Source organism: Dendrobates tinctorius, unplaced genomic scaffold (assembly GCF_039654945.1).
Source record: "Dendrobates tinctorius isolate UK_male_01 unplaced genomic scaffold, ASM3965494v1 ptg000160l, whole genome shotgun sequence".
In the NCBI taxonomy this organism is placed as follows: domain Eukaryota; kingdom Metazoa; phylum Chordata; class Amphibia; order Anura; family Dendrobatidae; genus Dendrobates; species Dendrobates tinctorius.
This window is the reverse complement of record NW_027361827.1, coordinates 15,355,414-15,378,465: the sequence shown is the minus strand read 5'-3', so window position 1 is coordinate 15,378,465 and position 23,052 is coordinate 15,355,414. Positions and strand designations below refer to the sequence as shown.

The window sequence follows — 23,052 nt, the reverse complement described above, 5'->3', positions numbered from 1 at the left end:
GGCGCATCCAGGGACCCGAGCTTGACCGAGGTAGGAGATCCCCCCGCTACCTGGGTCGGTCAGCCGGCCTGGGAATCCCTCGACGACTCCATGATGGACCATCTGTAGGAAGTCCCGTCCTATAGGAACAGGAAACCAACTGATGCGTGGGAGAGGTGCCGCCCTTTTGTATCTGTAGGTTTCCTGTTCCTGAAGGGCGGATCCCCTCTCTCAGGTGGTGCTGTCATGGATGACCGAATAAATAAAACATAAAGGAGCACGAATAGGTCTCACCCGAGGAATGGCGAGCTAAAGGAGAGGGAGAGTGTAAGTGGGTACCTGAGGAAAGTAATAGTAAACCAAATGGACCTACTGACTAAGGGGGCGGGAGGATATAAAGGAAAAGCGCGCAAAGCAGAGGGGAGTTTGGCGCCAACCCGGGGCAGCACGCAGTGAGTTGAGTGGCGAGCTCCATTACCCCCCACCGAGTACCGGCGCTGCACACACCAAACACATACAGCACACACACTGCTCACATAGACACATACAGCGCGCACACTGTTCACATACTAGGCACATACAGCGCACATTGTTCACATAACGGACACATACAGTGCACACATGGCACATCTCACACTGCTCACATACCAGACACATACCGAGCACACACTACTCACATACTAGGCACATATAGCGCAAACACTGCTCATATATCAGACACATACAGTGCACACACTGCTCACATACCAGACACAGCTACCAAACACATACAGCGCGCACACTTCTCACATAACAAAAAAATACAGCACTGTTGTGAACTCTCTTGATCTGACTTCTGAGTCGGGGCTCCCTCTGGTGCTCTCTGCGGGTAGTGGAGCTGAAGACGATGATTGGAAGTCAGGGGTTACTGACTGGAAGGATTTAAGTGAGCAAGCTTCCTTCAGTTGCTGCTGATTTAGTTTCTCTTCCTGTGCATTGTGAAGTCTGCTTTTTCCCCTCCTTGGTCTTGCATCATTCAGATAAGTTATTTGTTTGCTGAAATCTTTTGCATTTGATAAAGTTTTTGCCTTTCTCTGCTTTCTGCTTTGCTGTGTGGGTTCAGCATTATTCCCTGCTGGGTTTTGTGCTGTACCCCTCTCATATGTCACAGCTTATGTCATTCTGTTCAGTATTGCTAATTCCCCGTTATATTAGTATCTTTTGCTTGCTTCCAGTTCACATCAGAATGCTGATCAAGTGGGGGAGAGGTCGTGTGGCCTCAGTGTTTTTGTATATCAGACGTGTTGGATTTTTTAGGGTTTTGTGCGTGATTGCAGACAGTATCTTTTCTGTCCTGTCCTATCAAGTTTGCGCCCCCTCATTTGCTCACTCTATTTTCAGCCTGCGTTTGTGCCTCATCTTGTCTTAGCAACAATATATGTTTGGGGGCTATCTATTCCTTTGTGGTTCTACTCCAGGGCAGTTTAGCTTTCCCCTTTCTTGCTTTAGGCTGTTAACTCTTTGGCTGTGCCGAGGCGTCTAGGGCATCGTTGGCACGTCCCATGGCTAATGCTAGTTGTGTTAGGTTTAGGGGTCTGCAATCCGCTCTGTTACCAACCTTTCTGGTTTCCTGGTTGCTTAGCTAATTCCCCGGTAATCCTCCTCAGTGACCGAGTCATAACACAGCACACACACTGCTCACATACCAGACACAGCAAACACACTGCTCACATTGAACCGTTGAAGCTCTAAAAACATATAGAGAGAAAAATACTTTATCCAACAAACTAATTAAAGCTGCCAAAAATGAAACAGAGAAGCACATTGCTAAGAGTAAAACTAATCCCAAACTGTTCAACTTTATCAATAGTAAAAGAATCAAAAGCGAAAGTGTAGGCCCCTTAAAAAAATTGTGAGGAAAGAATGGTTGTAGATGAGGAAAAAGCTAATGGGGGGTCAATATAACAGAAAATACCCAATAGTGACACCATTCTAAAAACTGCACCCCTCAAGGTGTTCAAAACCACATTCAAGAAGTGTATTAACCCTTTAGGTACTTCACAAAAATTGAAGCAATGTGGAAGGAAAAAATGAACATTTAACTTTTTCCCCAACATTTTTCTCCGGACACAATTTTTATTTTGTCAAGGGTATCAGGAGAAAATGAACCACAATATTTGTTGTGCAATTTCTCCTGAGTACACCGATACCCCATGTGTGGAGGAAGACCAATCTTTAGGCGCACGGCAGTGCTCAGAAGGGAAAGAGCATCATTTGAGATTTTGAATGTCAAATTCGCTGGAATCGAGAGCGGACGCCATGTCACGTTTGGATGGCCCCTGATGTACCTAAACAGTGGAAGCACCCCATAAGTAACCCCCCAAGGAACTTCTCTAAATGTGTGGTTATAACGTAACGAAGGCTATAACGTAGAGCCATAAAATTAAAAAATAATTTATTCCACAAAAATGATCTTTTTATCCCCAATTTTTATTTTCCCCAAGGGTAACAGGACCCCAAAAGTTATCGTGAAATTTGTCATGAGTACGCTGATACCCCATATGTGGGGGTAAACCACTATCTGGGCGCATGGCAGACCTCAGAAAGGAAGGAGCGCCAATTGACTTTTTGGCTGGAATTGAGATCGAACGCCATGTCACGTTTGGAGAGCCCCTGATGTGCCTAAACAGTGGAAACCCCCCCAAGTGACCCCATTTTGGAAACTAGACCCCCCAAGGAACTTGTCTAGTTGTGTGGTGAGAGCTCTGAACCCTCAAGAGCTTCACAGAAGTTTATAACAGAGCTGTAAAATTAAAAAATAATTTATTCCACAAAAATGATCTTTTCACCCCCAATTTTTATTTTCCCACGGGTAACAGGACCCCAAAAGTTATTGTGCAATTTGTCCTGAGTACACCAATACCCCATAAATGGGGGTAAACCACATCATATTTGAAGTCACTTTGAGGGGTCTGTATGATAGAAAATACCCAAAAGTGATACCATTCTAAAAACTGCACCCCTCAAGGTGCTCAAAACCACATTCAAGAAGTTTATTAACCCTTCAGGTGCGTCGCAGGAATTTTTTGAATGTTTAAAAAAAAAAAAAAAAAAATTAACATTTAACTTTTTTCACAAAAAATTACTTCAGATCCAATTTTTTTTATTTTACCAAGGGTAACAGGAGAAATTGGATGCAAAAGTTATTGTGCAATTTGTCCTGAGTACACTGATACCTGATATGTTGTTTCGGCGCATGGCAGAGCACAGAAGGGAAGGAGCGCAGTTTGACTTTTTCAACGCAAAATTGGCTGGAATTGAGATCAGATGCCATGTCGCGTTTGGAAAGCCCCTGATGTGCCTAAACAGTAGAAACTCCCCACAAGTGACACTATTTTGGAAACTAGACCCCCCAAGGAACTTACCTAGATGTGTGGTGAGCAATTTGAACCCCCAAGTGCTTCATAGAAGTTTATAACGTAGAGTTGTGAAAATAAAAAAATCATTTTTTCCCACAAAAATTCTCTTTTTGCCCCAAAATTTTTACTTTCACAAGGGTAACAGGAGAAATAGGACCCCAAAAGTTGTTGTGCAAATTGTCCTGCGTCGGCTGATACCCCATGAGTGGGGTGGAACCACTGTATGGGCACATGGCAGAGCTCGGAAGGGAAGGAGCGCCGTTTTGGAATGCAGACTTTGATGGAATGTCTGCGGGTGTCATGTTGCATTTGCAGAGTAGAAACCCCCCACAAGTGACCCCATTTTGGAAACTAGACCCCGTAAGAAACTTATCTAGATGTGTTGTGAGCACTTTGAACCTCCAAGTGCTTCACAGAAGCTTATAACGTAAAACCATGAAAATAAAAAATTCATTTTTTTTCCACAAAAATAATCTTTTTGCTCCAAAATTTTTATTTTCACAAAGGTAACAGGAGAAATTAGACACCCAAAGTTGTTGTGCAATTTGTCCTGAGTACGCTGATACCCCATATATGGGGTGGAACCACTGTGATCGCCTTACTGCAATCTTTTGGAGGCAGAATGAACAAATCCACAAAAGGTGAAGAATTGGTTTTATTTTTTACGCCGTTCCTCTTGCGGTATTATTGATTAGGCGACTTTATTCTTCGGGTCGGTGCGATTGCAGCGATATCAGATTTATACCCTTTTTTCCTGTTTAACTTCTGTCACACACTAAAAGATGCTTTTTTTGTAAGAATTTTTTTATAAGAAATTTTTGCATCACTATTTTGAGAGTTATGATTTTTCTATATTTCAGCCAAGTCATGTGCGGGCTTGTTTTTTGCGGGATGAGCTGACGTTTTTATTGGTACCTTTTTCAGGCACAACGTTTTTTGATCACTTTCTATTCTGATTTTTGTGAGGCAGAATGAAAAGACCAGCAATTCAGGAATTTTTTCCTCTCTTTTCTCTGTTCCGTGTGTGGTAAAATTGGTAAGGCAGCTTTATTCTTCGGGTCACTATGATTACAGCGATACATCATTTATATCTTTATTTTATGTTTTGGCTTTTTTTTTTACACAAAAACTTTTATAGGAAAATTATTTTTGCATCACTTCATTCTGCGAGCTATAACTTTTTTAGCTTTCCGCTGATGGAGCTGTATGGCAGCTTTTTTTTGCGGGACAAGATGACGTTTTCAGCGGTATGTTTATTTATATCCGTCTTTTTGATCGCATGTTATTGCACTTTTTCCAAGCTGTATGATGATGCCGCTTGGAAAAAGTATAATTTGTTACATTTTAATATTTTTTTTACGACGCGCACTGAAGGGGTTAGCTAGGGCCACACTTTTATAGATGGGATTTTTACAGACGCGGCGATACCAAACGTGTAATTTTTTTATTTTTACATAAAAATGTGAATTAGAGGAATTTTATTTTTCGATATTTAAAAATTTTTTTTTTTTTTTACCTAGTCCCTTTATGAGACTTTCACTTTTTTACTTTGATTTGCAGGTATAATATATTGCAATGCGCCAGCATTGAAATGTATTATACACTATGGAGAAAGCTTCTGAGACCATGCTGTGAGCATGGTCTCAGCGGCTTTCCGTAGCTGGATGACCCGGAGGTTGTCATGACAACCCCCGGGTCATCATGGCACAGATCGGGCCCCGTGATGTACTCTGGCGCAGAGGGAGCCCCCATCCCTCTGCCTCCCCCCTGAACGCTGCGCTCGATCACAGCAGTCAGGGGGTTAACAGCCAGGGGCGGGAACGGACGCCGCTCTTGGCTGTCAATGCAGGAAGCTCAGCCACCGCAGCGCTGAGCTCCTGCTCTGATCAGGCAGGAGATGCTGAAATTTCAGCATCTCCTGCCCGCTCATACTGTTTGTCAGATTGACTGACCAATCACAGTGCTCTGGGGGGCAGGAACCAACTACAAGGGTCCCCGCACCTCTTGCCATGCCTCTCAGCTGTCGGCACTGAACTGTCATGACAATTCAAATGCATGATGTGTATAGCCCATCATGATGCGGGAAGTTACATCCTGCCATGACGGGCTATTCACGTCATTGGACGTTAAGAATGGACCAATATTGTTTGAAAATATACATCTGGTTCTAGCGACCATGAGAATTTGTGATCATTTTGACTATCTTATCTGTTAGTCTTGGATTTATTTGCAGAAACTATGGGTTGTTGCCGATCCATGGATTTGACCTCTTGATGGTGACGATAATATTCTGTGTAGTTCATTAGCAAGTTTGTCGAAATGTAGAGCAAAGATCTTGTGCTAGTCTGTCAAATTCATCAGGTAAAATCGTTGATGTGCTGGGATCATACATTTGTTCCTTTGGGATGGCCATATAGAGAATATGTTGAATTAGCATGTAGAAAGTTATTCACACAGGTAGGATTGCATTTGAATAATCGTATATTACAGTTGTGGCCAAAAGTATTGACACCCCTGCAATTCTGTCAGATAATACTCAGTTCCTGCCTGAAAATGATTGCAAACACAAATTCTTTGGTATTATTATCTTCATTTAATTTGTCTTAAATGAAAAAACACAAAAGAGAATGAAGCAAAAAGCAAAACATTGGTCATTTCACACAAAACTCCAAAAATGGGCCAGACAAAAGTATTGGCACCCTCAGCCTAATACTTGGTTGCACAACCTTTAGCCAAAATAACTGCGACCAACCGCTTCCGGTAACCATCAATGAGTTTCTTACAATGCTCTGATGGAATTTTAGACCATTCTTCTTTGGCAAACTGCTCCAGGTCCCTGATATTTGAAGGGTGCCTTCTCCAAACTGCCATTTTTAGATCTCTCCACAGGTGTTCTATGGGATTCAGGTCTGGACTCATTGCTGGCCACCTTCGAAGTCTCCAGTGCTTTCTCTCAAACCATTTTCTAGTGCTTTTTGAAGTGTGTTTTGGGTCATTGTCCTGCTGGAAGACCCATGACCTCTGAGGGAGACCCAGTTTTCTCACACTGGGCCCTACATTATGCTGCAAAATTTGTTGGTAGTCTTCTGACTTCATAATGCCATGCACACGGTCAAGCAGTCCAGTGCCAGAGGCAGCAAAGCAACCCCAAAACATCAGGGAACCTCAGCCATGTTTGACTGTAGTGACCGTGCTCTTTTCTTTGAATGCCTCTTTTTTTCTCCTGTAAACTCTATGTTGATGCCTTTACCCAAAAAGCTCTACTTTTGTCTCATCTGACCAGAGAACATTCTTCCAAAACGTTTTAGGCTTTTTCAGGTAAGTTTTGGCAAACTCCAGCCTGGCTTTTTTATGTCTCGGGGTAAGAAGTGGGGTCTTCCTGGGTCTCCTACCATACAGTCCCTTTTCATTCAGACGCCGATGGATAGTACGGATTGACACTGTTGTACCCTCGGACTGCAGGGCAGCTTGAACTTGTTTGGATGATAGTCAAGGTTCTTTATCCAACATCTGCACAATCTTGCGTTGAAATCTCTTGTCAATTTTTCTTTTCCGTCCACATCTAGGGAGGTTAGCTACAGTGCCATGGGCTTTAAACTTCTTGATGACACTGCGCACGGTAGACACAGGAACATTCAGGTCTTTGGAGATGGACTTGTAGCCTTGAGATTGCTCATGCTTCCTCACAATTTGGTTTCTCAAGTCCTCAGACAGTTCTTTGGTCTTCTTTTCTCCATGTTCAATGTGGTACACACAAGGACACAGGACAGAGGTTGAGTCAACTTTAATCCATGTCAAGTGTGATTTAGTTATTGCCAACACCGGTTAGGTGCCACAGGTAAGTTACAGGTGCTGTTAATTACACAAATTAGAGAAGCATCACATGATTTTTTGAACAGTGCCAATACTTTTGTCCACCCTCTTTTTTATGTTTGGTGTGGAATTATATCCAATTTGGCTTTAGGACAATTATTTTTGTGTTTTTTCATTTAAGACAAATTAAATGAAGATAATACCAAAGAATTTGTTTGCAATCATTTTCAGGAAGAAACTGAGTATTGACAGAATTGCAGGGGTGTCAATACTTTTGGCCACAACTGTAAGTGCCCATGTTGACCACTTTGTTTCAAATCTAAGAATTCCAAATGGTTTAGTGTGACGAGTCAGATTGTCCAGTTATTGCTGTCCAGTTCTTACAGTACATCTCCAGAATTATGTATGTATGATGGCAAAATCCAAAATGCACGGTTGAAGATAACAGTCCATACAAAGACTAGCTCACAAACTGTCTCATCCAGAGATGATGGGGTGCCCCGATGCACTAATACTGCCTCTATGAATAGGCAGCAGGACAGAAATGGTTGGAATGGTGGGACATTCCACCAGAAGCCCCTCCCAAATATTCCTTGTAATGATCTTTTTACCCGCTGTTTGATAAAGTTCAGAAAATATAGCTGGGGGTCACACAAGTATTTCATATCTTTTGATGTCTTGAAATTATTTGTGTATTAAAGTACTTTTAGCACTCGTCATGGAACTTGATTGCTTCATTCAGAACCTGAACGAGTGAGTTCTTATGCTGTTCTTTCCCACGTGCACCACAATTCATGGAGTGCTGATCACTATTTGGACTACCGTATTTTTTGGACCATAAGACGCACTTTTTTCCCAAAAAAATTTTGGAGGAAAGTGGGGGATGCGTCTTTTATGGTCGCAATATACTCACTAGCGACCATGGCTGGTGCCGCAGGGCTCTGTGGTGTGGTGGTGGCGGCGGGCTGTGCCCCGCTGCAGGAGCGGCGGCTCCGCTGCAGGAGCAAGCGGCTCCGCTGCAGGAGCAAGCGGCTCCGATGCAGGAGCAAGCGGCTCCGATGCAGGAGCAAGCGGCTCCGATGCAGGAGCAAGCGGCTCCGCCAGCATTTCCTCAAAGCCCCCGCACATCCGTTGCTGGCTGCTGCCATGTTGCGGTGGCCTCCGGGAACATGGATGCCGGGCAGATGGCCGCCGGTCCGGGGACGGCGCATGCTCCGGTTCAGATCTCGTTGCCGAGATTTGAATCTCGTCTCCCGAGATCTCGGGACGAGATCTGAACCAGAGCATGCGCCGTCCCCGGACCAGCGGCCATCTTCCCGGTGTCCATGTTCCCAGAGGCCACCGCAACATGGCAGCAGTCAGCAACGGATGTGCAGGGGCTTTGATGAAATGGCGGCGGAGCCGCTTGCTCCTGCATCGGGTCACAGCCCGCCGCCACCACAGAGCCCAGCTGCCCCAGCACAGCCCACCTGCCCCAGCACAGCGGCCTAGCACAATGCTCCAGCACAGAGCCACCACACCAGCATAGACCACTGAATGATCCCTGGGACCACTCCACCTGTGCCGGATCCCTTCCCTGGTAAGCTGAATTTGGACTGTAAGATGGACCCCCATTTGACACATTTTTTTCCCTATTTTCCTTCTGAAAATTTGGGGTGCGTCTCATAGTCCGAAAAATACGGTATTTATGTTGTCATTTGTGAGCTTCTTGTTCAGATTTTTGAGTTTGTCAAAGAACAATGTTTCCACCTTTATTGGCTGGTTTAAATACTACTACTTTGATACGGATAAGTTCTTAATTGCCTGTCTCGGGCCAACTGATAGATTATCATACAGTCTTGAAGGTGTATGTTTCCAGGTGACCATCCTACTGAGGCACAGATCTTGTAAATCACATTGGAATTTCTTGGTTTTTGATTGTTGAATCTCAGTTCCCCACTTGATGCATATCTCATTCAACGCAAACTAAGTATATTCTTCAATACATGCAGGTCGGAATAAGGTTGATCTTGCCTAGTATTGCTGACATTTCAAAATATGTGTGATGCTTAAGAGACAATTTGTCTCTCCTCCTTATTGTGGAAATCCCTATGTTAGGATCTATGAAAAACAACAAAGTATTAAGTTGATTGATAACTGGATATAAGATCACACTAAAATCTGGTAAGCTGAAGTGACCGGCCATTGTTTTTACATCAGTCTTCATTATACTGTGCATCTTTCAGTTTTGTTTTTGCATTTTTATTGTCTCTGGACACAACTTGTATCTATTATATGCTGTTTTTTTTATACTTCTACATATTCTTAACTTCTTACTTATTTTCAGGGCAATTTCTATAAATTCCTCTTGCATAATTTCATATGATATTACGAGTTCATTTGGGTCAGCACCCTTCATTTCTGACTTGCACTGCCTTATAATAATAATAACCATTATTACATATTATTTTACTTACCTGTTTGGCAGTTCTGTCTATCTTTTAACACTCATCTATGAATTCAATAAATATTTTATAAACTTTATTAAGAAACTGGTTTGGAAAATCTGTGGGGAAATTAAAAACCAAAAACCCTCCAACCTTAATTTAAGGTCATCAGCTTTATTATTTTTTTTCTTAAGCAACAGAAAAACTTTGTTCATTAAATGACCCATGTGTATTATTTCTCTGTTGCAGCCAACATCCTCACCACTAGTGCCATAAATAGTGCCTGTCACATGGACAATTTTCAAAACAATTTTTAGTAGCAAACTACACCAGGGATGACAGAGGAACAGGGAACGATTTCCAGGTGCTTAAAATGGGTGGTCCGAAAATATTCATTGTATTTCTAAATGTTTATTTAATGTAATTAATAGCTTTTTGAATAAAATTTACTGTACTCTCTTTCTAATTGTTGTATTTCTTTTTTACCTACTTCCAGTTTGATGAGATGCATGTTTGAACATACAAATGACAAGTCCTCAGGGGGCAGAGGCTGCGGTCACTGCAGCAGCCTATGCCCCCACCCTGAAAAAATCAGTGACAACCCTTTCAGGGGATGGGCTAGTCCCAGCTCTACTGAGAATGTGTTAGTTGGTAATTACAGGGAAATCCAATATACATTACAAGGCAGGCCTGGATTGCTGAAATTAGTGGGTTTGGACCACTTTCTCATGTGTATGGGATTACCTAATTGAACAGATCAAACAAGAACATTAGGGTGTTTTATTTTGTATGGTAAAAATTAAAATGTCAAATTTTAGCAAACTTTGCTTACACCCCAAGTCTCACTAATGTAAAAAGTATATATGCCAAATTTCAAGACAATTGAACAATATTTAGAGGTTGCACACTTTTATCAGTTTAGTAAAAGTACACAAAAAATACAGATTTTCAATGTTAAAGGGAAGGTGCCATCCAAAAAATTTCTTTTCAGCAATTGAAAAAAATGTAGAGTTAATGTTTACATTTTCTTAAAATATTATCATTTGTTTTTAATTTTGCAAAATATGAAAAATAATTTTAAAAAGTGGGAGCAGCTACTGAAATTTGACACAAAAACCAAGTGTACAACTAGCTCACATTACTGCCCTGCAGTAATTATGGGCGGAATCTGCTGACATGGGTGTGGTGTCACTCCTCTCCTCCCCTTCTGGGTGTTTGCTAAGGGAAAAGAGAGGATGACATTTAGGAACACAGTGAGCAGCCATTTTGATGGGGCCTGCAAAGTTACTGACTGTCTTTGCATGCAAAGTCTGGATCAGAACAGGCCATCAATCAGCAGAAATGTTTCCTGGATTTCTGTGGAGCAGACAAGCAGACGGTCCATCCATGTGTATAAAACACAGCGCTCTATGTACAATCCCTGGCACCGAACAGGGTGCCCCCCATAGACCAGCACACTGCTCTCCTGAAATACTCTGTGCTGCTGTCACCCTGCTCCTTCCACCATATATCAGGCCCGTCACCTCGCTTTCACACATCGCCAGGACAGGATCTGAGGAGAGGAATGGGGTCTTCGGTCACCGAGGATGGCAGGCAGCACAGAGTATTTCAGGAGAGCAGTGCGCTGGTCTATGGGGGGCACAGACCACAGAGGGAGATATATGGGGGAAGAGCAGGGTGACAGCACCACAGAAATCCAGGAAACATTTCCGCTGATTGATGGCCTGTTCTGATCCAGACTTTGCATGCAAAGACCCCATTCCCCTCCTCAGATCCTGTCCTGGCGATGTGTGAAAGCGAGGCGACAGGCGCAGTCCAGGGTGATGATGGGAAGCAGGATGGGGGGAAATGTAGCCATACAGTAACATTAAAAATGAGGCCCCTCTCTTCAGCTGCCTCACCAGCCCTCCCCTGACTGCACCTATTACCCCTGACCAGTGTGCAGGTGCTCAGCCAGAACCACCCTAGAATGGGTCCCCTTTTAGCAGATAATACTGCCATAGTGTTCTCACATAATAGCGCCATATACTTCACACATAATGCCGCCATATAGATCATACACAATACCACCACGTAGATCACACATAAAACCAGCAGAGTGACAGCAGCAGAGTATTTCAGGAGAGCAGTATCACACGGGATAGGATTAAATACACGGCTCAGCAGTCAGTATCACACGGGATAGGATTAGATACACAGCTCAGCAGACAGTATCACACGGGATAGGATTAGATACACGGCTCAGCAGACAGTATCACACAGGATAGGATTAAATACATGGATTAGCACAGGGTTCCCCAACTCCAGTCCTCAAGGCCCACCAACAGATCATGTTTTCAGGATTTCCTTTGTATTGCTCAGGTGATAATTGCTTCACCTGTGCAATATAAAGGAAATCCTGAAAACATGACCTGTTGGTGGGCCTTGAGGACTGGAGTTGGGGAACCCTGGATTAGCAGACTTTCACAGGATAGGATTAGATACACGGCTCAGCAGACAGTATCACACAAGATAGGATTAGATACACGGCTCAGCAGACAGTATCACACAGGATAGGATTAGATACACGGCTCAGCAGACAGTATCACAGGAGAGGATTAGATACATGGCTCAGCAGACAGTATCACACAGGAGAGTATTAGATACACGGCTCAGCTGTCAGTATCTCACGGGATAGGATTAGATACACAGCTCAGCAGACAGTATCACACGGGATAGGATTAGATACACGGCTCAGCAAACATTATCACACGGGATAGGATTAGATACACGGCTCAGCAAACATTATCACACGTGATAGGATTAGATACACGGCTCAGCAGACAGTATCACACAGGATAGGATTAGATACACGGCTCAGCAGTCAGTATCACACGGGATAGGATTAGATACACGGCTCAGCAGACAGTATCACAGGATAGGATTAGATACACAGCTCAGCATGCAGTATCACACAGGATAGGATTAGAAACACGGCCCAGCAGTCAGTATCACACAGGATAGGATTAGATACACGCTCAGCAGTCAGTATCACACAGGAGAGGATTAGATACACAGCTCAGCAGTCAGTATCACAGGAGAGGATTAGATACACAGCTCAGCAGTCAGTATCACAGGAGAGGATTAGATGTCCAGCAGATTGCCAAGTGTTTTGAAAGAGCAGGGAGCAGCTCCTCTCAGGGGCTGCAGCTGGTCGGGTGTTTTGGAAAGAGCAGTTCGGTCCCCAGGAGCTTGTCCTGGTTCCTCTCCTGCAGGTTGTATGTGCAGAGTGAACATCCAAGCCGTTATGCTGGAACAGTACAGCATCCAGGGCTTGCATCAGAGTGTAACTGGAAAGCACTGGGCTCTAATAAGATGGCGCCTGGCCACACCTACAGCTGTGAATTGAGCTGCCCACAGAGGCGTGCCCAGTAAACAGCTGATGCTGCTGCAATGATACAGATAGGGGTCGGGAGCCGACTATTGTCTCTTATGCCCAGGGACTGCCGTAAATGAGCATGGAAAGTGTCGTTCAGCAGCCAGAAAGGCAAGATGGCAGCCCCAGTGGCTGCATTAATACAGTAAAAAAAACAAACCATACTCACCACTGAGTCAAGCTTAGGGGACAATATCTTTTTATACTATTTTCTTTTTTACATTAAATTATGAAAAAACATGGCACCTTCCCTTTAAGTATTTTTTATTAGAAATTCAAACAATTAAAAACTTAGAATAATAGTGACAATAAACTAACACTGATAGGCAGTATCATACGTATTAAATGATTTACACTAATGTGCTGTGAAAGATGCAACTCCTTTTGTTCGCTTGGTGATGGCTTTTCTATGATACTCGACAACTCTTAACACGAACTGTTTCTGTTGTTCATCTCTGATTGAGTTATTAAACTTCATTATCAGAGCAATGCCCCTTTCCGCGGTGTCATTCACCACTTTAAGAGCATTGATGGAGCTTCTTAGTGTATCACTGCAATATTCTTCTACGTCGTGGATCCCAAACAATTCAAAGAATGTCTTTGTTTTACTTGTAACAAAATTGCTGAGGTCTTTTCTGTCAAAAACTAGGTTTTTACCTTCCAACCGTTTCAGTTCCTTTTTCTTTTCAGGTTTCATTCTTAAATTTTCAAACATCTTATCCATCTCAGCCTGACCGATACATTCATCCAAAAATGCCAATCCTGTTAGTTTCTGACAGATACCAAATGTGTCTCTTATCCACTGTGAGGGCACATTCTCTGACATCTTTATCTGGATAATATTGCAAAAGCTGTAGCATCTCCAAATCATTCTTTGGGGCCCATCGTCTTACAACTGCCTCGTGCCAAAAGTGGACATATATCAGACAGACAAAACGTGCTACTTTTCTTATTCCTTTCCATTCGGTATTAGACATATGCAATTGTGTAGTGAATAGCACAATTTTGAGCACATATGTGGCCTTTGCCATCCACCTTGCTTCAGTCAGAGCCCCTGGAACCCTAAATTCGAAATCTTTTTCATCCCAACCTCCAAGATATAGAAGTGATAGTTGTAATAGCTCTTTGTAATCTTCTCTTGGATGACTGCCATCTTTCAAGACATTGTTGAGGTAGTCCACCATTTTCACACGTTGTTCTTCATTTTCAACCGTAATTCTGCCGGAGGCACACTGACTCTAATGCAATCCCCCTTTGTGTACAAGGACTTCTGTTTAACTTCTGCTTTTTATAGCACCTTTAAAAATCCAGATTTGTTTTTTTTTTTTTTTTATTTCCTACATCCTTGTTAAAAAAAAAAAAGAAAATTGAAAAGATATGGAGAGGATAATAAAAGCTGCTAAAATGGGAGCAAGTGTATGAATCTTATCAGTTTTAGGAAAGAAGAGAAAGGGGAAATATTGATTATTCGACACCAAGGCCATATTCAGATTGTCTGCTCTGCACTGGTCACCCCAAGTACATCATAAGGCTAGTAACCCACGTATTAGGAAACCCCTTTTCTAGGTGGCAGGAGACATTTGAGCAGACTGTGGGGAAGGCTGTGGATTTTCTATATGCAGTATGATCTTTGTCATGCTGAGTTGTTACAAAATTTTGTCCAAAAAGTCACATTTTATAAGAGGTAAAAACGTGCTGCAAAATTGATGCCATGTCCAAATGTGGCATAAAAAGTGTCAATAAGGGGATAGTGTGATATATTGTCATTTTTCTAGCCTATGTAAAGTTTAAGATTTGCATGAAAAAAAAAAAAAAAATACATACAGTGGCATGCAAAAGTTTGGGCACCCCTGGTCAAAGTTACTGTTATTGTGAACAGTTAAGCAAGTTGAAAATGAAATTATCTCTAGAAGGCCTAAAGTTAAAGATGACACTTTCTTTGTATTTTAGTCCGGCAAAAAAATACTGTCTTTTTTTTCCCCATTTTAACCCCTTCACCCCCAAGGGTGGTTTGCACGTTCATGACCGGGCTAATTTTTACAATTCTGACCACTGTACCTTTATGAGGTCATAACTCTGGAACGCTTCCATGGATCCCGGTGATTCTGACATTGTTTTCTCGTGACATATTGTACTTCATGTTAGTGGTAAAATTTCATTCAAATAACTTGCGTTTATTTGTGAGAAAAACGGAAATTTGGCGAAAATTTTGAAAATTTCGCGATTTTCCAACTTTGAATTTTTATGCCCTTAAATCACAGAGATACGGCACACAAAAAACTTGATAACTAACATTTCCCACATGTTTACTTTACATCAGCACAATTTTGGAACCAAATTTTTTTTTGTTAGGAAGTTATAAGGGTTAAAAGTTGACAAGCGATTTCTCATTTTTACAACACCATTTTATTTTTAGGACCACATCACATTTGAAGCCACTTTGAGGGGTCTATATGATAGAAAATACCCAAAAGTGACACCATTCTAAAAACTGCACCCCTTAAGGTGCTCAAAACCACATTCAAGAAGTTTATTAACCCTTTAGGTGCGTCACAGGAATTTTTTTGAATATTTAAAAAAAAATGAACATCTAACTTTTTTTCATAAAAAAAATACTTCAGGTTCAATTTTTTTTATTTTACCAAGGGTAACAGGAGAAATTGAACTGCAAAAGTTATTGTGCAATTTGTCCTGAGTACGCAGATACCTGATATGTGGGGGGGAACGACTGTTTCGGCGCATGGCAGAGCTCAGAATGGAAGGAGCGCCGTTTGACTTTTTCAATGCAAAATTGGCTGGAATTCAGATTGGACGCCATGTCACGTTTGGAGAGTCCCTGATGTACCTAAACAGTGGAAACCCCCTACAAGTGACCCCATTTTGGAAACTAGACCCCCCAAGGAACTTATCTAGATATGTGGTGAGAACTTTGAACCCACAAGGGCTTTACAGAAGTTTATAACGTACAGCGGTACAATTAAAAAAATCATATTTTTTCCACAAAAATGATCTTTTCACCCCAATTTTTATTTTCCCAAGGGTAACAGGACCCTAAAAGTTATTGTGCAATTTGTCCTGAGTACGCTGATACCCCACATGTGGGGGTAAACCACTATTTGGGCGCATGGCAGAGCTCGGAAGGGAAGCAGCGCCATTTGACGTTTTTGGCTGGAATTGAGATCGGACACGATGTCGCGTTTGGAAAACCCCTGATGTACCAAAACAGTGGAAACCCCCCACAAATGACACCATTTTGGAAACTAGACCCCCTAAGGAACTTATATAGATGTGTGGTGAGAACTTTGAACCCCCATGGGCTTCACAGAAGTTTATAACATAAAGCCATACAATTAAAAAATCATATTTTTTCCACAAAAATGATCTTTTCACCCTTAATTCTTATTTTTCCAAGGGTAACAGGACCCTAAAAGTTATTGTGCAATTTGTCCTGAGTACGCTGATACCCCACATGTGGGGGTAAACCACTATTTGGGCGCATGGCAGAGCTCGGAAGGGAAGCAGCGCCATTTGACGTTTTGGGCTGGAATTGAGATCGGACACCATGTCGCGTTTGGAAAACTCCTGATGTACCAAAACAGTGGAACCCCCCCACAAATGACACCATTTTGGAAACTAGACCCCCTAAGGAACTTGTCTAGATGTGTGGTGAGCACTTTGACCCCCCCAGTGCTTCACAGAAGTTTATAACACCCGGGCGTGAAAATAAAAAATTTGTATCTTTTCCACAAACATGATCTTTTAATCACCATTTTTTTATTTTCCCAAGGGTACCAGGAGAAATTGGACCCCAAAAGTTGTTGTCCAATTTGTCCTGAGTATGCTGATACCCCATATGTGGGAGAAAACTACTGTATGGGCACACGTCGGGGCTCGGAAGGGAAGTAGTGACGTTTTGGAATGCAGACTTTGATGGAATGGTCTGCGGGTGTCATGTTGCCTTTGGAGAGCCCCTAATGTACCTAAACAGTGGAAACCCCCCACAAATGACACCATTTTGTATACTAGACCCCCCAAGGAACTTATCTAGATGTGTGGTGAGCACTTTGAACCCCCCAGTGCTTCACAGAAGTTTACAACGCCCGGGCGTGAAAATAAAAAAATTCGTATTTTTTCCACAAACATGATCTTTTAGTCACCATTTTTTTATTTTCCCAAGGGTACCAGGAGAAATTGGACCCCAAAAGTTGTTGTCCAATTTGTCCTGAGTATGCTGATACCCCATATGTGGGAGAAAACTACTGTATGGGCACACGTCGGGGCTCGGAAGGGAAGTAGTGACGTTTTGGAATGCAGACTTTGATGGAATGGTCTGCGGGTGTCATGTTGCCTTTGGAGAGCCCCTAATGTACCTAAACAGTGGAAACCCCCCACAAATGACACCATTTTGTATACTAGACCCCCCAAGGAACTTATCTAGATGTGTGGTGAGCACTTTGAACCCCCCAGTGCTTCACAGAAGTTTACAACGCCCGGGCGTGAAAATAAAAAAATTCGTATTTTTTCCACAAACATGATCTTTTAGTCACCATTTTTTTATTTTCCCAAGGGTACCAGGAGAAATTGGACCCCAAAAGTTGTTGTCCAATTTGTCCTGAGTATGCTGATACCCCATATGTGGGAGAAAACTACTGTATGGGCACACGTCGGGGCTCGGAAGGGAAGTAGTGACGTTTTGGAATGCAGACTTTGATGGAATGGTCTGCGGGTGTCATGTTGCCTTTGGAGAGCCCCTAATGTACCTAAACAGTGGAAACCCCCCACAAATGACACCATTTTGAAAACTAGACCCACTAAGGAACGTATCTAGATGTGAGGTGAGCACTTTGAACCCCCAAGGGCTTCACAGAAGTTTATAATGCCAGGGCATGAAAATAAAAAAATCGTATTTTTTCCACAAACATGATCAATTAGTCCCCAATTTTTTCATTTTCCCAAGGGTAACAGGAGAAATTGGACCCCAAAAGTTGTTGTCCAATTTGTCCTGAGTACGCTGACACCCCATATGTGGGAGAAAACTACTGTATGGACACACGTCAGGGCTCGGAAGGGAAGCAGTGACGTTTTGGAATGCAGACTTTGATGGAATGGTCTGCGGGTGTCATGTGCGTTTGGAGAGCCCCTGATGTACCTAAACTATTGAAACTCCCCACAAGTGACCCCATTTTGGACACTAGACCCCCCACGGAACTTATCTAGATGTGTGGTGAGCACTTTGAACCCCCAAGTGCTTCACAGAAGTTTATAACACTCGGACGTGAAAATAAAAAAATCATTTTTTTCCACAAAAATGATATTTTTGCCCCCAATTTTTTATTTTCCTAAGGGTAACAGGAGAAATTGGACCCCAAAAATTGTTTTGCAATTTGTCCTGAGTAGGCTGATACCCTACATGTGGGGGTAAAACACTGTTTGGGCGCATAGCAGAGCTTGGAAGGGAAGGAGCACCATTTGACTTTTTCAACTCAGAATTGGCTGGAATTGAGATCAGACGCCATGTTGCATTTGGAGAGCCCCTGATGTGCCCAAACAGTGGAAACCCCCAATTCTAACTCCAACCCGAACCCCAACACGCCCCTAACCCTAGCCCTAACCCTAGCCCTAACCCTAGCCCTAACCCTACCCCAAGACACCCCTAGCCCTAACCCTAGCCTTAACCCTAATGAAAAAATGGAAATAAATACATTTTTTTAATTTTATTATTTTTCCCTAACTAAGGGGGTGATAACGGGGGGTTTGATTTACTATTTATGGCGGTTTTTATGTTCGGCGGCTGTCGCACGCTAAAAGACGCTTTTTATTGTAAAAATAGTTTTTGCATCACCACATATTGAGAGCTATAATTTTTCCGTATTTTGACCCACCGAGTCATGTGAGGTCTTATTTTTTGCGGGACAAGTTGACGTTTTTATTGGTACCATTTTCGGGCACGTGAAATTTTTTGATCGCTTTTTATTCCGATTTTTGGGACGCAGAATGAACAAAAACCAGCGTTTCATGAATTTCTTTTGGGGGGGGTGCGTTTACACCGTTCCGCGTGCGGTAAAATTGATAAAGCGGTTTTATTCTTCGGGTCAGTACGGTTACAGCGATACCTCATTTAGGTCGTTTTTTATGTTTTTGTCGGTTTTATGCAATGAAAACTATTTTATAAAAAAAATAATTATTTTTGCATCGCTTTATTCAGCGAGCTATAACTTTTTTAGTTTTTCGCTGATGATGCTGTGTGGCGGCTCGTTTTTTGCGGGACAAGATGACATTTTCAGCGGTACCATGGCTATTTATATGCGTCTTTTTGATCGCGCGTTATTACACTTTTTGTTTGGCGGTATGATAATAAATCATTTTTTGCTTCGTTTTTTATTTTTATTTTTTAAGGGGTTCGCTAAAGGGGTTAACTAATGGGACAGTTTTATAGGGCGGGTCGTTACGGACGCGGCGATACCTAATATGTGTACTTTTATTGTTTTTTTTTATTATTTCCAAAAAATGGATTTATTGGGGGAATATTTTTTTTTTTTTTTCTAATTTATTTGGCAATTTTTTTTAAAATTATTTTTACACTTTTTTTATTTTTTTTTTAACTTTATTAAATAGTCCCAGGTGGGACATCACTGTCCTGTGACAGATCGCTGATCTGTCACATCACAGATCACTGTGACAGATCAGCGATCTGACACAGGCACTGCAGAAGGCTTCCTCATGCCTGCGCTTTGCAGGCACTGAGGAAGCCAGCTTCCGCAGGCCCCCGAAGGCCCCCGTCGCCATCGTGGATTCGGGGGCCTGGAGGAAGGGAGTCCCCCGCAGCAGCGCTGCACATTGCGCTGCCGTGGGGGGCTCAGGGAAGCACGGAGGGAGCCCCCTCCCTGCCGATGCTTCCCTTTAACCCCCGGTACACCGCGATCGTGTTTGATCGCGGTGTGCAAGGGGTTAACGTGTCGGGGGCGGTCCGTGACCACCCCTGACACATTGTGCCGGGTGTCAGCTGTGATAATCAGCTGACACCCGGCCGCGATCAGCGGCGCTCACCATGTGGGCGCCGCTGATCGCGCCGACGTACTATCCCGTCCCCGGTCATACGGGCCCGGGTACCGTGGACGGGATAGTACATCGGATGGCAGGAAGGGGTTAAATTGCAGTGCAAAAGTTTGGGCACCCTTGGAGATCTGTGTGCTCAGAAAAGTTTGCCCAAGGTTTAAGACCTTAAATTAGCCTGTTAGGGTTATGGATTGTTCACTATCATTGTTAGGAAAGGCCAGGTGATGAAAATTTCCCAGCTTTATAAAATCCTAGCCTCCTCAAACCTTGTGCCAAAAAACAGCAGCCATGGGTTCTTCTAAGTAGCTGCCTAGCACTCTGATAATGAAAATGGTGGAGGCCAACAAAGCGGAAGAAAGCTGTAAGAAGATAGCAAAGCATTTTCAAGTTGCCCTTTCCTCAGATCGAAATGTAACTAAGAAATGTTAGTTACCAAGAAAAGTGGAGGTCAACATAAGGTCTTGAAGACCAAGCAAAATTTCAGTGAGAGCTACTTGTAGGATTTTTAGAGAGGCAAATCAGAAACCCCACTTGACTGTAAAAGACCTTCAAGACCTACTGGAGTTGTAGTACATTGTTCTGCTGTTCAGAGACACCTGCACAAATATGGCCTTCTTGGAAGAATCATCACAAGAAAACCTTTCCTGCATCCTTGCCATAACAATCTATATTCCCTTTCTAGTACTCATTTTCAGTTTAACTACCTGCAAAACATAATAGAAACACAACATACACATTAGTGTGACGTCGATGATACATTTTCATGAATTTCAGTACTTTCAGATAAGTGATCAAAGTATTTAACCCCTAAATATTAATCTATTTTGCTAAAATTTGTTACACGGATCTTTTAGAAGACTTAGACCAAGGATTCAAACAAAGTCATATGAAAATCATAACTTCGGAAAAATGAAACACCCTAAAGAACATGTTTTCTTCATTTTCTACTACACATTAGCATTTAGCATGGTGAGATTACTGCTGTAGTTACATAACCTATAAAGAATAGCACTTTGTGACAAATGAAAGATGGATTTTTTTATTCTTTATTTACAATTCCAATATTATGAGCAGCTATTTAATGTCAAAGATCAATAGGGGTTATATTTAGTATGAAATATTACATAAAATGTATCAGAGCAGATGCATGTCAATGGGCAAAAAAGTGAGCTAGTGGCTTGAGGAAAAAAAAAACATGAAAGAGAAAAGAAAAAACATAGAAATTTGTAGTCATCTATGTGTAAATCCTGAGAACCAGGTGCCAAAACGAAGCTGTACATCTAGACCTTCGGGGCAGTGACAACGTCCTACGGGCCTAACGAGGACAGCAGACTAGTCCACCCTGAATGTGTCTGACAACAAGGACTTACAATTCCCCTATGTTCTAGTTATGAGGTGAATGAGTTCAGATAAGGCGTTATCTGAGCATGCTCGGGTGCAAACCTAGTGTCTTCTGCGTGCTTGAAAAATATGTTTGAGTCCCCGCAGCTGCATGTCTAGCGGCTGTTAGGCAATCCCTGCATGTGTTGTGGCTGTCAAACAGCTGCAAGATATAAAGCTGCGGGGACTCGAACATATTAATCGAGCACGCCAAAAACACTCAGCACCCGAGAACGTTTTGCTCATCACTAAATGTTAGCCAATCATAACATTGGTAAGACCATTCCTGTATTATTTTGTGTTTGATTATCAGTCCTACTACAGTGGTCATTGCTCCTGAGTGACATAATTATTGATGGTCCACTAGTTATGGTACTTAAATAGTGTTCTTATCTGCTGATATAACATTTTTAAGCCTTTTAGAACTTAAATCGCAAAATTGTTGATCTATGACTGTGGTTTCTCTGAACACATTTAGCTTATTCAAAAGTTATATTACGCACATCTTTGCTGGCAAATACATAAAATATCTCGCCGCTGTTTATTTTTTTTTTACTCATGAGTAAAAAAAGAGGCTAAAATATCAAAAGCAAAAGCGTTGCCCACACTCTAGTAGAGCTGAAGTATCTTTAGAATGGAATACTTACAAGTCTGGCGTACTTCATGAGATGTTCACTGAGTAAGGTCATTGGACGCGACTAGCACTAAACATCCATAAAATGGGTAAAGCCAGAAAGTGGTTGATGTAAATGGAAAAAAAAAAAAACTTTTTTCCCCTGCATTGTTATTAAGTCTTTTTATTATATTAACATTCAAAAAATAAAGCTAGTTCTGGAGCATACAGTTTTTACTGATCAGAGTAACCCAAAGTGAAGATGACACAGAACAGTCGTCTTTTCCAGCTTAAACGAACATTTCGGCAACTTTAAATTACTTCCAAGGTTTGTAACAAGTCCAATAGATGTTTTCTTACAGTGCCTTGCGTTTTCTCCCTGCTCCCGGCTTGTACACTGGCAGAGGTAGTTCCAATGAGCCTATTTTGTGCCCCTCGTCCACAGACAAGCTGGAGAACATCATTCTCTTGTTTATCCTCAGCCCCATGGCTTTAGAGATTTCAAGCATCCTAATAAAACACAAGGCATGGTGATATTCTGCATGCTGGAGAAAATCAGATAACCCATTTGTATTCCATGAAGTATTTAGCAAGGCAAAGTCCTACATGTAGGTCTCACAAAGGAACGAGTGCAGAATGCAGTAATGCAAATGTACTATGGAAGCACAGGTATACAGAATAAACCACTACTAAACATCTGCTTTAATCAGACATACATGACTACTAGAGTTGAGCGAAACAGGTCGGTCAGATTCAAAAGTCGCCGACTTTCGCCAAAGTCGGGTTTCATGAAACGAAACCCAACCACAGTGTGAAGTCGGCCATGCGGTCGGCGACCCAAGCGCCAAAGTTGGGTTTTGCCGAAAGCTTGCACGTGACTTTTTACAGCCAATAAGAGAAGCGGAGAGTAGCGGAGCTGGAGTGGGACAGAGAGAGGGAGAGAGAGAAGAGAGAGAGAGAGAAGAGAGAGAG

At 42.4% G+C, this 23,052-nt stretch overlaps 1 protein-coding gene across 1 annotated transcript in view; it reads right to left on the bottom strand.

Annotated features, from left to right (window-relative positions):
* Positions 1 to 21,112: 21,112 nt before the first annotated feature.
* Positions 21,113 to 23,052, bottom strand: part of POLR1E (RNA polymerase I subunit E) — a 60,422-nt gene continuing 58,482 nt past the window's right edge. The window contains exon 12 of the mRNA XM_073549667.1: positions 21,113 to 22,590. Within this exon, the coding sequence (XP_073405768.1) occupies positions 22,437 to 22,590 (154 nt within the window). The 3' untranslated portion in view covers positions 21,113 to 22,436. The remainder of the gene's footprint in view (positions 22,591 to 23,052) is intronic.